At 39.4% G+C, this 16,066-nt stretch overlaps 1 protein-coding gene across 2 annotated transcripts; it reads right to left on the reverse strand.

The window, feature by feature from the left end:
- Positions 1–153: 153 nt before the first annotated feature.
- arih1 (ariadne ubiquitin-conjugating enzyme E2 binding protein homolog 1 (Drosophila)) lies at positions 154–15,634 on the reverse strand. Of its 2 annotated transcripts, none has more exons than XM_068722782.1 (14): positions 15,182–15,634; positions 10,683–10,750; positions 10,397–10,544; positions 8,502–8,594; positions 8,343–8,398; positions 5,441–5,507; positions 5,170–5,276; positions 5,034–5,076; positions 4,853–4,924; positions 4,331–4,461; positions 4,098–4,155; positions 3,421–3,702; positions 2,749–2,861; positions 154–2,665 (listed from the first exon to the last, which is right to left on the reverse strand). In XM_068722782.1, exons 1-14 carry the CDS (start codon positions 15,467–15,469, stop codon positions 2,581–2,583), a joined length of 1,611 nt encoding a protein of 536 aa, XP_068578883.1. In that variant the 5' UTR covers positions 15,470–15,634; the 3' UTR covers positions 154–2,580. The 2 variants fall into 2 exon arrangements, with proteins under 2 accessions (XP_068578883.1, XP_068578884.1); XM_068722783.1 differs by having other exon boundaries at positions 3,421–3,681; positions 15,182–15,632.
- Between the last annotated feature and the right edge of the window lie 432 nt (positions 15,635–16,066).

The following is a 16,066-nucleotide window of genomic DNA, read 5'->3' on the forward strand; positions in this document are numbered from 1 at the left end:
TAGCAAACACCGGGAACTACCACAGTACACAGCGGTATTAAACTTAATGAAGCTGTTTAAAAACACAAAATATTGATTGCGTTGACAAGTTTATGGAATGCTGTCTCAACACAAACATTGTGTTCATTATCAAACAACCACCCGTGCCAGAAGGATGTTGCAACATTTTGCACTTTAATATTTTCTCCAAAACAGACAACTAATTTTCCCACATTTTTACACTAATAGGAAATAAAACACCTTTCATAGCATAAAGAAAAGATATGTAGAAAAGTATTAAAAGTTTTTGGATGTCTCAATTTAATGTAAGTAGCTGCTTGTTACTTCAAACGTTATGTCAAAATGTTCATGAACTACTAGCAGACACAATGACAACAGAGTGAGCCCTGGAGAGTATATTAGCCAAATGATCACAGCGATAACTGGTGGAATACTGCAAGACAGCTTAGAGAATAGCCCATCTTCTGTTCCTATCCATTCAACTTGTGTCATCATTGGTTTGTGACTTGAGACAAAATTAATTCAAAAGTGACATCATACAAACCACCTGATCTTTATCATACAGTCTGCAAATAAAAGTGGTACAAAAAAAGCAAAAACATTTTTGCCTAAAATCAAAAAAATATTCAGAGTTAGCAAATGAATTCCACGCAATTCTGGAAGACACGGCTCTGCCAAGGTCTGTCGTACACTACATCGCAAAATACATAATGCAGAAATGCATCACGGATGTTTGGGTAATTCATATGATTGAGACCAAACCTACTCTAATGACTCACACAGTACTCCCAAAAATGAGATTTCTCATGACATTTATTCAAATAAACAATACAGTTTATAATTTGCTAGGATAAAATAATAGTTTGAACACATTAGAAGCATTTGGGAGAGAATTCCCCAAAGATCTGAAACTGGGTTAACGGATGTTTTTTAAATGACAGCTGACACTTTGGTGTCATCTTCTGACTTGCATCTCCGCCTGTATATTCACGTCCCCTCCAGTCAATCTAGTGAAGACCGCCATATTGCAGAGACATGAATGAGCATTTACAAGCAGAGCGCTTGACAACCAGACCAACCACCTCATAGAACGATGCAAAACCTGGAGGGGCACCGACATTTCCATGTCAACTCCTCAACCCAATGTGCGAAAAAATACAGTTTTTAATGCAAAAGCATAACGGCATTATAAAACAGTCCTACAACCTTTAGAAGTTTGCCCTATATTCCTCATCTGCCTAAAGGATCACGCAAGTCCATCTGTGTAGCTTAGCGTACAGCTATGTTCAGTCTCACTGCAAGCAAAAAGATGTCTTCAAGGAGGCAAGGCGCTATCCGGCCCATGCCGCCCAAGTGTTCCCTGCAAGAGTGATGCACATGCCTGACCCTGTTTTGACAGTGATCCAGCCCAATTAGCAACACGACGAAGATGTGCTGTCAGTACATTCTATTACCCTCATTCAATCCCCCAAGGTGCAAGCTGAGCTGTAAGAGGGCTACGCCAAGCCACGTCAGGAAAGAGGACAAAAAAGAAATTTAGAGTGAATGTCACTCAGTTTGGCTCTTGCAAATAATTAGTAATGTACTTAAATGTTAAACACCTCTAAACACAACTAAGAGGGTAGAAAGGTTAGAATAGAGGGACACAGAGCCGGTGAGTTCTTCCTTATCTTTGAACTGTCAAACTTGTTCTGCTCTTGGTTTTCAAACTCAGCTGTGCTCTTTAACGGAGTCCTTTATCTGATTACTTGACAACTAAGAGAAAGTATTCCACATTGAGAGTTACTGATAAAGTGTAACTTTGTACACGGCTCTGGAGAGACTGAGGATGACAGGACGAATGCCTTTTTGCCAAAGACGTTCAAGCTCCCACACACTATGGGGGAAGAAGACAGACTCAACCTACACGGCAAAAGTACACCTTTCTCAATATTGGTGAAGAATAAATATTTCAAAATTTCAAAATTATGCAAACACGTGCCACTCTTGCTCTTTAACTTCCATGCATATGGACTATTTACAAATTGAAAAATACAGACTTGCTTATTTGTTCTTCTGATGTTCTCTCCCCCCCCCCCCCCTGAAATGTCTTCGCCCCTTTGCAATCAACCTATCAACATTCAGCCACTCAGACAAGGATCTCACCAGATATTGCAGACATGGCCAGGACAATTAAAGCTGTGTTGAAAACATTTTCACACTAATGGGAAACATAAATCAAAATTAAAAAAAAAAAAAAAAAAAGATTCACAAGCAAAGAAAAACAAAGGAAATAAGATAGTTCAGGGGAGGTGTTACAATACAAGCCAAAAGGATGCATTTGTTTACGATGGATTTTCTGCTTTCTCAAGACTCCACTCTGTTTCTAACAATACTGTAGTACACTTTCTTTTTATTACTCTACCTTTCATTTAAATATAATTTATTTTGAAGATTTTGTTAAAGAAATCCAGGAAAATGATGCAAAAGTGGTTGGTTTGCCAAAGGAGAGGCGGCAGAAGGCCCGTGCTGCCCTGTTAAATTGCATCAGCGCTCTAGTTTGTCAAGATACTCAAGAGTCCGTTGCATTGGGACGTGTCCTCAATCTTCAATGTACTCCCACAGGTCCTTCTCATAGCCTTCATGCACATGCTGTAACAGCACTCTTCGCCTGCTCTCACAGTATCTGCAGAGATCAAAACATTGGTTAGCCTCAGAGAACACAAACGTACCGGTGGCAGCAGTGATTATGATTCCACCTTTACTGACCTGTACTTATCTTGTACTTTCTGCTTAATGTCCTGCAAGGAATCCTGGGAGATATCCCGCTCTAGGTAGCCAGACAGCACCTCAGTGGCATTTTCCAGGTCTGCCTGGTTATTCTGATAAACCCAAAAAATTGATTAACAATATTATTCTCAAAGAAATATCAGTTATTCATGATAATGTCCCCTACACTTCAAATCCTCCTGCCTAAGGCCGAGCCCGGACTACAGGAAGTTTGGGCCGTTTTCCTCCCATTCGCCCCTCCCTACAATCGGGTGAGTGATTTGGTTTTGGGCCTTTGTTAGTGGACTAGTTCTGCTACCAGAGAGAGGAAATGAAACGTGGACAGATTTAGTGGGATTTCTGTTTGTCTGCTAGCAAGGTATCACAAACAGTTGTACTAAATAGCTGAAACTTATAGGGACACATTTAGGCCAAAGGATCAGCCAACCTGATTTTGGTGAAGAATTGTTTTTTTGTAATTATTTATTTTGTAATTGTAGTGCTGCCTTTTTGTGGCACTTCACAATTCCATTACACCGATTAATTCCTCATTTTATATAGCAGTGATAACGGTCGTAAAATAAATATAATATGAATATTAAAATAGCTGAATTTGTTTACGTCATGCAACGTTTGCTCACAGTTGTGCAAACAGTTTCCCTTTTATCATACCTCAAAAATAATGGACTGGTTGTTCTTCTTGAGGTAGAAGGCAAAGACATAAGTGAACATGAGTGTGGAGCGGCACTGGCACAGCACATCCACAGCCTTCTTCAGAAACTGCACCTCGATCCAGGACATGTTGTGCTGCTGCATCTCCTCCATTTTCTGCTTGACCTGAGCATAGAGCTTGTGCTCAAAGCGCAGGCTCTGCATGTGGTTCATGTAGCGGTTGCAGTAGAACAGGTACCTCTGCAAGGCGGCCCTGGAGCGCTGCGCACACACAGCATGGAACTGGCTTTAAATCAAACACACTCCACTTCAAGTGTACGAGACTGTTAATGTTCAGACACACCGAGGACAACATCATCAGCAACACATGTCACACACGTCATAATTCTGCATTCGTATACAATTTAGTAGGTATTTTTGTTGCAGGCTATACAATTGTTGCATTTATTAAATTACATACATTTTGTCATGACATCTCTTCTCTGAAGTGTGTGTCACCCAGTGCAGTGGGATGGAAACATGCACCATGCTACAACAAATATGCTGCTGCCTCTGAGCAGAAATGCCAAAAGAGGCGTCTCGCCCGAAAAGTGGAACAATATTAATATTGTGCCACGTGGCACAAAAAACAGCCTGAACAGTTTTCTAAATGTATCAATAAGAGTGTTATTTGTTACCTCTTGAGCATCTCTGGCTGCCTTTGCATCATCTTCATTGTAGCGATTGCAGTTGTACCTAAAGCGTTACAGGCGGGTCAGAACCATCAACAATGTTTTCCAGAAAACAAAAAGACACAAAGCTACAATTTGACAATCATTTTTCATGCTTTCTCACATAACATTTCTATCTATATATTCTATCGTAGCAAGTGACGGCATCGTCATTTACTATGTAAGCCATGAGGTCTTACCAGGCGGAGCCATGGGGTTCCCATGGACCCAGACAGACCCAGCAGAACTCAGCTTTGCAGTTCTGGTTCCGACAAACCATGTGATTGCAGCCGCCATCTTTTTCAATGGTCACATGGCATTTTGGACACTCCTGTCATGAGAGGAGAAAATTATTTCTGTAAGTCTCTGCTCAAGACCATGTGTTTGAAGTTTTTTAATCCATACTTTAGGACTGTAGATGTTTAAACTTAACAAGTTAGTTTTTTGGGCGGCAGGTCTTTCATGAATCTACAGTTGTGTCCGAAACAATATTGACAGCCTAATGGCTTGGGACCATGATGATGTCTGTAATTTGTATGTTTCCGCATACAAATAAGTGATGCAGCATCCTAAAAAACTGTATAGTCTAATTATTTAAATTCCAATTTGTCAGTATGATCGGTATTTCCAAAATCAAAATGTTTTTGTAATCATTACATTAATTACCAACCAACACGAACCAGACAAGAGGGTCCAACTAACAGACCACCTTGATTCCGTACCTTAGTATTTGCTGCAATCCAGTTTGAAGTTTCACTGTCGTCATCACATTTCTTTATCCATTTTCTCAACCACTACAAGAGAAAGAAATAGTCACATAATGAAGCATTTGTAACTTAATAGAATGCTGGAGTAATAGGTTGACGTTTCTACAAGGTGTGTACGTGTTTCTAATCGACTTACCTTACACTTGACAGGATCGTGCCAGTTCTCTCCACAGTTGAAGCTGCATCACGAGTCAAATTCACACAATGTTAAATACTGACTTTTAAACTTACTTAGTCAACACATTGTTTTTTTCAAACACAAACTATCTTACCAGAACTGACGGCCACACTTGCACCTCACTGGCTTGGCATCTGGGTACTGGACTTTGACAACATGATGGCAGTCTGGTGCCGGGCACCACTTTAACAGTCGATTGCACTTTAAAAAAAGTAATGAGAGGTAGAATATCAACACAGAGTTCCATGGATGGAGTACAAAGAAGGTCCCTGCTTTTGCATAACAGAAGAACTCAACATCATTAATCAAGGCTTCATGTTTAATATTCATATTCTGTTATGGAGAAAAAAAATCCCAAAGCTTACCTCTACAAAACTATTTGTAATTAAATGCTGGTACTTCAACTTCACTTTTGAATCTGTTATGAGGCGCCTATAGGAGAGGTCAAATCACTTATTAGTCTTCATTATATAAAAATCAGGACTTTGGTTAAAGCTTCCTTCCTTCACATTCAGTGCATAACTCACAAGAAACAGTGCAGGAAACAAAAAAGATGTCACGCAATGTTAAGTTTTCCTAGGTAGCTCAATGAAGGAAAATTACAAATTGGCATTACAGTGAGAATATTCATTTGTCTACTGACAATTATTTACAGCACACTCCATAATTACAAAACTAAGTTTAAGAGTAAGCTTCTAACTAAGTGCTACAAAATGCATTTCATGAAACTACATTAACACGGATCGGTCTCTCGTTAACTTGTCAGATCAGGATGTAGGTTAAGACCATTACTGGCAGCTTAAGAACTGGCAGAAGAGATTAGTGTCCATGCTTTCAATATGGAGGCTCATTTCATTGCACTACCGGCTGAACATCAACATTGTAAAGGAGTTAAGTAGAGGTGTAACTAGAGAGCCCCGCACTAAGACCTTTCTTTTAGGAGGCAAAATGTCAGATAAAAAAACGCATATCTGATTTAAGTACAACAATATTCATTTTCTTTTGATTTTTTAAAGTTATGTTGGTGTTCTTTACTATTCAATTGTAACTGTTTGACCAAATAGCACAGTGTATGGGTTGAATGTTTTCTAACTTTAAGACTTTTCGACAACAATTGAAAAACTATATATATATTTTAGCACTGCAGATGTAACGATGCTCCTTCTCAGGCGGTTTGTTTCTGTACATGTTTTATGTAACAAACTAAAATAAAATGGATTTCAAAATGATTTACAAATAAAAATCTGAAAAGTGTTGAGTGCATATGTATTCACCCCCTTTACTGTGAAACCCCTAACAAAGATCTGGTGCGACCAATTGCCTTAACAATTCACATTTACAAGTTACATAATTAGTAAATAGGGTCCACCTGTCTGCAATTTAATCTCAGTATAAATACACCTGTTCTGTGAAGGCCTCAGAGTTTGTTAGAGAGCATTACTGAACAAACAGCATCATGAGGACCAAGGAGCTCACCAAACAGCTCAGGGATAAAGTTGTGGAGAAGTATCAAGCAGGGTTAGGTTATAAAAGAATATCCCAAGCTTTCAACATCTCACGGAGCACCATAAAATCCATCATCAGAAAATGAAAAGAATATGGCACAACTGCAAACCTACCAAGACAAGGCCGTCCACCCAAACTGGACAAGGAGAAAATTAATCAGAGGAACAACCAACAGGCCCATGGTCACTCTGGAGGAGCTGCAAAGATCCACAGCTGAGGTGGGAGAATCTGTCCACAGGACAACTATTAGTCGTGTCTTCCACAAATCTGGCCTTTATGGAAGAGTAGCAAGAAGAAAGCCATTGTTGAAAGTGAACCATAAGAAATCCCGTTTGGAGTTTGCCACAAGCCATGTGGGAGACACAGCAAACATGTGGAAGAAGGTCCTCTGGTCAGATGAGACCAAAATTTAACTTTTTGGCCTCAATGCAAAACGCTATGTGTGGCAGAAACCCAACACTGGCCATCACCCTGAGCACACCATCCCAACAGTGAAACATGGTGGTGGTAGCATCATGCTGTAAGGCTGCTTCTCTTCAGCAGGTACAGGGTACTGCTCAGAATTGAGGGAAAGATGGATGGAGCCAAATACAGGGCCTTGAAGAAAATCTGATGCAGTCTGCAAAAGACTGGGGAGGAGGTTCATCTTCCAGCAGGACAATGACCCTAAACATACAGCCAGAGCTACAATGGAATGGTTTAGATCAAAGCATGCTAATGTCTTAAAATGGCCCAGTCAAAGCCCAGACCTAAATCCAATTGAGAATCTATGGCAAAACTTTACAATTGCTGTTCACAGACTGTCTCCATCCAATCTGACTGAGCTTCAGCTTTTTTGCCAAGAAGAATGGACGAACATTTCCATCTAGATGTGCAAAGCTGGTAGAGACATACCCCAAAAGACTTGCAGCTGTAATTGCAGCGAAAGGGGGTTCTACCAAGTATTGACTCAGGGGGGTGAATACATATGCACTCAACACTTTTCAGATTTTTATTTGTAAATTATTTTGAAATCCATGTAATATTTCCTCCCACTTCCAAATGATGGACAATTTTGTGTTTGTCCATTACATAAGATCCCAATGAAATACATTTTAATCTGTGGTTGTACCATGACAAAGTGTAGAAAAGTCCAAGGGGGGTGAATACTTATGCAAGACACTGTATGTAAAATATATTTATTCTCCCCGTTATGTCCATGACACCGTGCTGGTTGATCACATGATGTAACGTAATGCTTGCTGTGAGGACAGAGTCACTCTCTCTCTGTGGCCCAGTTCTCTGCCATCATTACGGTTGCTGTTGGATTATTCATCGTTCAGCTTGACGTTACATTTTATTTTCAGTTACTGCGATGTGTGACTCCTGTCATGCGGTGCATTCAGTGCATGTGAGGCAGCCAGCCACGGTCGTCATGCTGTGTTTTCTCCACAAGCGAATATACATTTTTGTTTTATTTAGCTATTTGAGTAGATATTAAAACATGAAATATTTGTTGACAGCCCCAACGTGAGTTCATAGCAACTTTCACATTTCACCAACAAAATCTAATCAGTTGAACAATCAAGGACGTTTGATGTTTGTGCTTAATTGTAAGAAATTCCCGTCGGTGTGTACGTATGGACAACCTGAAAACATAACGTCTCCGGCTACGGCTGTTGCCAGCGCAGAGGCGTACAAATGAGACAAGAATCCTTTTTGTTTCCTGCTCTTTTCAAAATAAGAAAGTCTAAACAAATATAAGCACAAACAGATACTCACATGACTGTGTTGTCATCGACCAAAATGTCACAACTATGAGCAGGACAAGAAATGGTCTGAGAAAACAACACAAGAGGCAAATCATTAGTCAGACAGCTACTAAAAGAGTACGTTCAGTGATCAGGGACTCGTACCCTAAGAAAAACAGTGAGTGGCTACCTGTCCCATTCCCTCTTCTATGATTTTGGTGGTCAGGTAATCTCCCCAGCACTGCATGCAGAACTTGTGTCCACACTCCAGGCCGGTAAAATACTGTAAGAGAGAAGCATCTCGTAAATAGGAACAACAAGACACCACATGATAATAAGCATATGACCTTTTGGTAACCAGTAAAGGCCATTCAAAGGAATCCATATTTGCTAAAACAATATACAAATATTCTACATTAGAGTAATCTGGATTATCCAACTTTCTTTCTGATTATGGGAGAACAAACTCTTAATATCACAGCTGAACTAAACCACCTGGCCTGGATAGTATACGTTCATCTTTTGTTGAGACAATATACATCATTTTGGGAATGAGGTTGTGCACTTCAAAAAAACATTAAATCGTAATATGTTAAAACTTGAAAACAAAAATCTTTAACCTAATTATTTTCCTTTGCGTAACACATCAACATGTATCCTCAAATTAAGAAGGGCCGTGTTTAAAAGAAGTGTGTAGATCAAATCTTTCATAGGGTCAGCGGGACAAGAATTGTGCTGATTGCACCAACTGTAACATGCTCAATAACCAGCTAACAGAAGACTGTTCAGTACTGACATGGACCGTATAAGAGCAGACACATTTTTGTGGTCTTGACTCAAAAAAAAAAGACATGCAGAATTCAGATATTAAAATAAGGCGTTCTGCTTATCTTTTAGTGTTTCCTGCAACTGCAAGTTCCTGAGTAAATCTGACTTTCAATCTGCAATTGCACTTCTGTGATGTTTCACAGGGTTGATGTGAAGAGTGCGGTAGCCAGAGGAACATAACCTTAAATCCAAATGTTTGAGGAACATACCAGCTTCGTGGGACCACAGGTAATAGGGGTGGGAATCACCAGAGGCCCCACGATACGATATTATCACAATACTTAAGTCAAGATACCATATTATTGCAATATCAAACATTGCAATATATTGCCATTTATTACTGCAAAGTATGCAGTTTTTCAACATCTGTTTTATTTAATAAGATAAAGTTTTCAAGCAGTTCACTACTCCTATTGATGATATAAACACGGATTTGTTGTTTACACGTCTCGTTATCACACCAGCGACTAGAAAGCATTCATTTTAAATTTGTACTTTTTTGGCGGATATAAGGCTGGGCTGTTCACTCACACATGTGTTACATGTCTCGTGCGAGAGAAGATTTCATCGCACACACAAATGTGTCTCACTGCAGAAATCATGAAACTATAGATATCTTAGCTTCATCAATTCTTAATGTTATGAAAACGTGACTTATTTAACCACAGTTACAGCCAAATTAATGAATCCTGACAACCCTTATTGCAATGTTAATAGTTTACAGCAATTAAGCTGTTGCAGTATTTGACTTCAGATATTCCCGAGTGAGGAGGACATAGAAGAATTCAGCTTTATCAGAATTATGTACCACTTTTAAAATGGTTTTCCCCTCCGTTCTTTGTACTAATAGTCTTAACTTTAAATTGGAACAATTTCCAAAATACTAACCCCAATTAGCAACGTCACTAGCTGGTTGGGAGAAGTGTGACTACAGGATGCAAAGTCTCAGCTAATATCCTCTCTTAATATAATGACTTATCTTTACCTGGCAAAGTGAAATTAGAGCACTGTACTGATTAAGAATTTAAACAATGAGGGTTGAATTAATGACACTTAGCTACCTTCACATCCGTGGTTAGAGAGGGCATGAGAAAATATTAATTATAGTACCTTACAACAGATAATGAGATCACATTTTGTGACGTCAAGTTAGCCATCCTCTTTTACTTTTTCTATTGTGTTAGCAAAGGCAGGTCTGAAAACAAACTATTTAGAACTGAACAACATATATTCGGCATACATCATGATGGGACTCACAGAGTTGGGGAAGTTCAGATAGCAGATCTGACATGGCATGTCCTGTGCCGATGATCTAGTGTTGATTGGAGGACGGATGCGAGGCTTCTTACTGGGGTTAATGACATGACACTCGGAGAAAAGCTTGTCCAGATTACCATCAAAATACCTGTATAAATGGAGACAAAAAAGTGTTGAAAAAAGCATTAACAAATGAGTTATTTCAGGGACTTCTATGCCAGCTTCTTAACTTGCTGGCTGGCAAGTTAAAGGTGGCAAATAAAGAATGTATTTCAGAGATTCTTACCTTTCCATAAGCTTTTCCTTATCCCAGTTGAAGTGACTGAGAAGGATGCGCGTTATTGTCGCAGGATTCTAGAGGAACAACAATGAGTTGGTCAGAAATAAAACTACTGCCAATTTTCACTGTAACAACAAGGAGTAAATGTGACAAGAAAAGCCACTTTCACAAATCTACTACAAGTTAAACTCTTTTTTGTGGAACAACAGGAAGCCTAAGGGCCCAGGTTTTTAGGAAATTGAGTAAGCTTCGTAGTAAATTAATTGAGTAATTTTAAATAGCTAAAGCTAGTTGTAGATTCAATAGTCCTCACATTACTATTTATTGGCCACCCATGTAAGTTAGTAGAAACATCTGAAACACCTTTCCTCATGTTACGATCCAGTAAAATAATACCACAAACTACAACCATAGAAGTCCAAAATGTGGAAAGTTCTTGATTCTAAGGTGCACTGCGATGAGGACGGCGATTTTCTCTCTTTCTCCCCTCAACTCAACTGATCTCGGTGTTTAAACAAGCACGCACGCACGCACGCCGCACGCACGCACGCCGCACGCATGCACGCACGCCACACGCACGCACACGCACGCCACACACACACACACACACACACACACAAAAATGTTAAGCTGAAAATAATTTCTAAAAAACGTACATGCAGGCTGAAAGTCAACTGTGGTGTTGTTAACCTTGTCGGAAGAGGCAGTAAGAGTAGAACAGCTATGAATTAGGAAACGTCTGCTAGCCACAAGGCTAATTCATGCCGTGTGAAATGCCATAGCACTCAGTGCCCCGTCTTAGATTTAACATGTGAAAGTTATATTTTAGTAGACTACAGCACAGTCGTAATGAAAAACGCAGATTTTTATATTATAGACTATTGTAGTATGATTTTTGAAAGCCTTCTCTAAATAAAAAGGGAGATTTATCTGACTGCTTGTATTATTTATTGAAAAAGTAGCCAATGTGCATTGGTAATCATTGCATGTCATAACAACCCTTACCCTGAACTGGAAAGCTGGTATTCATTTACTCAAGTACTTGAATTGCAACTTAAAATGATGCTGGGTAGTTTACAGCATCATATTGTAATAGTTACATTTTGTGTCTGCAACATAACCAGTAACATTTCTCTGTCAGGTAAATGTAGTACGACAATGTTTTCCTCTGAAGTAGTTGAGCTGCATATTTGTAAGTGCCTTGGGGGCCTTTTGCAGGTTACTTTGCTTTGTGGAAGAATGAGTTAGAATAGTAACATAATTAAATATTTAATTAATCTAAACATCATAATAAATTACGCTAGATAAAGCTGTTTGTGACCCTGAACCAGAGTGTATTTCACTGGTGATGTTTCTGACAGAGTAGCCATGACTTTAGTTTGTTAAACAACTACTGTATGTCATGGCAGGTGTATTACTGAGGACCTAAGAAAGCTCAGTGTCAAGTATGAAGTTGTTTGCCTGACAGTTCTCGAGAAAGCTGCAGAACCAAAAAGAAACCTGAGGCCTCATTACAGAAACTTCCTAAGTCTGAAATCCTAACGTATCGTAGTTTAGGATGACATTTAGGTATTTAAAAGTAGTAAAATGCACTAATACCTAAATCCAGAATCCCCCACACACCCATCAAAACCTGCTGTTGGTGTTGGTTTATTTTATGTCTAACTAGCTTGTTTACACCTTTTGCTGTATGAACAGTAAACCGATGAAAGTCACCTTTTCTGGCTACGGCAGTCACTATGGGTGTGATGATACATATCAACGTCAAAGAGTAGTAAAACCACATATGTATATTGCATGGGATAATACAAGAGAATAAGCATTTTACATACCATTATATAATCAGAATGATGGTGCAACAGTAGAGCACATTGTATCACAGTGCCATAGTTCAACAGAGCACTTATTGTTCTCAGCAATTGCAAGATTAGATAAGGGAATTGTTATATATCGTACCCGTTTTACACACACAATGCTTATGTTTTTAAATGAAGCCACTTTCACAATAAGTCTCCACCACATCAATTAACTTAGCTGCTAGGTTCTAAGCTGTGTGTGTCTGCCGGCATACTCGGTCAGGGTATTGCAAGCCCGGCGTAATGTTAGCAAGTGTTCAGTCGAGAGAGACAGAGTGTGTGTGAAGTCAACAGCTGTGTGAACATAAATTTGTTGATTAATAAATGCTCCACAACTCCTCATTAACTAGCTACGTGTGTGTGTGTGTGTGTGTGTGTGTGTGTGTGTGTGTGTGTGTGTGTGTGTGTGTGTGTGTGTGTGTGTGTGTGTGTGTGTCTTGCTTACCACCTGTTGATTAAAGTGAAGGGGGTTAGCCCCCGAAATTAGCAAAATTTTTTACTACTAGCTCACGGTGGGTTGACCTTTACGGTGGACCAGCGCTAGACCCTTTAAGTAACATGTCGCTACTCTATGTTTTGCTCCACTTTTTTATTTCTAATATTACTTTTAACTATTTGATCCTTTTTTAAACCCAGATTTGGGAGAAAAAAACACTATGTGTATGACTTTAATCGCAGCCAATCACCGCAAGCATTCTTTGATATAATCCGCCATGTGATTGGTCCACTACTGCAGCAGCTTCAACCCCCACAGTCCGGGGTGTGGTGAAGTCAAGCACTGTGTATCTGACGGACTTGGCAGTTCAGCGTGCTGAGATGCCACCGAAACGCTTGAAAGTATGACTTCATGCCTGTGGTGTCTGATAAAAATGAATGCGGTGAAGGAGTCATTTCAAAAAATTTAACGCTTCCATTTACATGATGGGCATCAAATGCAGAAGAAAATAAAAGGTATCAAATGGACTGTATTGGTATCAATATCACTTACAGGGTACTGGTATTGGTGATGGTATCGTAATTTTCTAAACGATAACCAGCCCTAATTAGTGTATAACTATTCAAGATAATCTGTTATGTTATGATATCATAGGACACCAGCAAAGGGCTGAAAGGCCACAAAGCATAAAGGAGTCACCTACAACTGCAATAAATCCTACCTTCATAAAGGCTACAATGATGTGAAGAGAGAGGCGTTGATTCAATTTGATACTCACTTTAGAGGCTGCAGTTTGTTGCGTTGTTGAACTGTATTAGTGGGAGTTGTTCCTAAAATTTGGTCTAAACACACCGATATAAATGGGGAGGGAAATATTGGAAACATGTCTTAATATATTCATGGACACTCTTCCTTTAAGTGTTGCCTGTGTATCTGAAGTTTGCAGTGGAATCTTTTGACAGTCAACAAGTTTCTTCATATGAAATAAATCCATCAGCCGTTGTAACTTTACCCCTTCAGAGGCACATCTAGTCACTCAACATGTGAATGCACAGTCACTGGAGGCATTCACAAGGAAATTAATTTCAAGTTAAGATAATTATCCCTCTGTCTCATACTACACATCGAAAACTTAAATTCTGAGAACAGATGTGGTTATTTAGTTGGCTTAAATTTAATTTGTTGGTGCCAAAAAAAACCTAAATATTAAATAGGTAGATGTAAATCCTATTTTTAGAAGAATCACCATGTCAGTTGTTTCTGCTGCCATGCGGCTGTACCGGATCCACTGGACTGATTTTTTTTTTTTAACCTATTTTGGGTTTGGTTAATAATGGCACTCAAAAACACCACGTTGTATAAAATACAACGTTATTTCTCAAACATGTTAATAGTGACAGGTCTATCAAAATCACTTTTTATTCTGTACTCAAGTGTAAGTTAGCTAGCTAAGTGAAATGAAATGGAGGCCCAAACCTAAACCGAAGGGCTCCAATGAGTTTGCTCTTATATTTAATAAACGCTATAACTATTAGCTGTTACCAGATTATAACCGTCTTGCGATCCATACAAACGTGTGTGGAAGTGATGATAAGATAGTGTGTTAACGTTCACGTAACTAACCTAGTGGCATGTCACGCTAACTTGCTAACCAACTCGATGACCAAGCCTTTCGAGCAACATTAAAATAACGTCAACGATTGTTATTTTACAACATTTAACACGTTAAATATAGATTGTTTGGTTAACACACTCAAAATGTCGTCTCACACGAGTTGGTAGTTAGTGCTACCTAAATCTAACCCTAAAGACGTGACGCTTTTTGCAGTAAGGTGCTCGATTAACGGTTGCATATGGCTAGTTAGCCAGCTAGCTGACTTGCAAGCTAACTTTAGCTTAGCAAACGTAGCTGCCAACTTCTCAATTGGGATTAGACTACTTCCTGGCACTCGTATGGAAATTGTTACTTAAATGTAAGCATTTAACATAGTCAAGACCTCAATTGTAAACACTACACACACAAAAAGAGCGCTACATTGAGACATAACTAATTTTAGTATTGTGTAAATCGTATCACTTGTGAAACTGCCAACTTCCAGCAAGTAAACTACTCCTTACGAGGCTAATGGCTAAGCTAACGTCCATGGCCTGTTTGAGCTCCAACCAAACCTGGACCCCGGTCTTTCCTGACGCCGACACACCAGAATACCTACCTGGATGACCTCGTTGACCTCCCTGATACACTCCACCATATGCTGGAGGATCTGCTCGGCAGTCAAAACCTCGAAGCGGTAGTCCTCCTCCTCTTCCTCACCGGGACCGTGACCACCTCCGCCAGTCTCACCGCACTCGTCTCGCTCTCCACCGGCCACCACGGGATCGACCAACTCCACCTCTCCGAGCTCCAGGGTGTCGTCCTCGGGCTCCTCTTCGGCGCTATCCTCGCTACATTCCTCCTCTTCGTCGTCGTATTCATAGTTATAACCCTCGTCTGAGTCCATTCCTAGGGTGGTTATCAACTCGTGACAAGCACACCTAAGTCTACAGTGTGTGAAATGTTGATTGCGGAACAATACGAAAACCAAAATTATCCGAGCCTGTTTTTCGGCTGCTGCGAAAATAACAACAAAACGTCGCCGCTGCTAAGCCAACAAAGAGACACAGCGTCACCGACTGACGACGTCCTTACGTCAGATGGGCTGTACAGGAACATGTAAAAAAAAAAATAAAAAAAAAATATATATATATATATATATATATATATATATATATATATATATATATATGTATCGAAACTATTTTTCAAATACGCAATATATCATTATTATTATTATTATTATTATATGCCAATTTTACAACACTTGCATCTCAAGTCAGCGGCAAGTCTGTGGTTGAAAACATTGAACAAACTATACGATTCTGATCTTGCTCATAACTTATAATGCTGCACACATGTTTTGACTTTGTAATAACTGTCGTCAACCAGTATTTGTCAGCCTTATTTTTGTAGCCCACCTCATGATACTTAGTGATACCTACAGTTTCACTTTACATTTGCGTCAATCGTCACATTACGTAAATGTACTCGTATGAGTAGA

This window comes from Cebidichthys violaceus, unplaced genomic scaffold, assembly GCF_023349555.1.
Source record: "Cebidichthys violaceus isolate CVI_PGR_0920_01 unplaced genomic scaffold, fCebVio1.0.p SCAF_3, whole genome shotgun sequence".
Classification (NCBI taxonomy): domain Eukaryota; kingdom Metazoa; phylum Chordata; class Actinopteri; order Perciformes; family Stichaeidae; genus Cebidichthys; species Cebidichthys violaceus.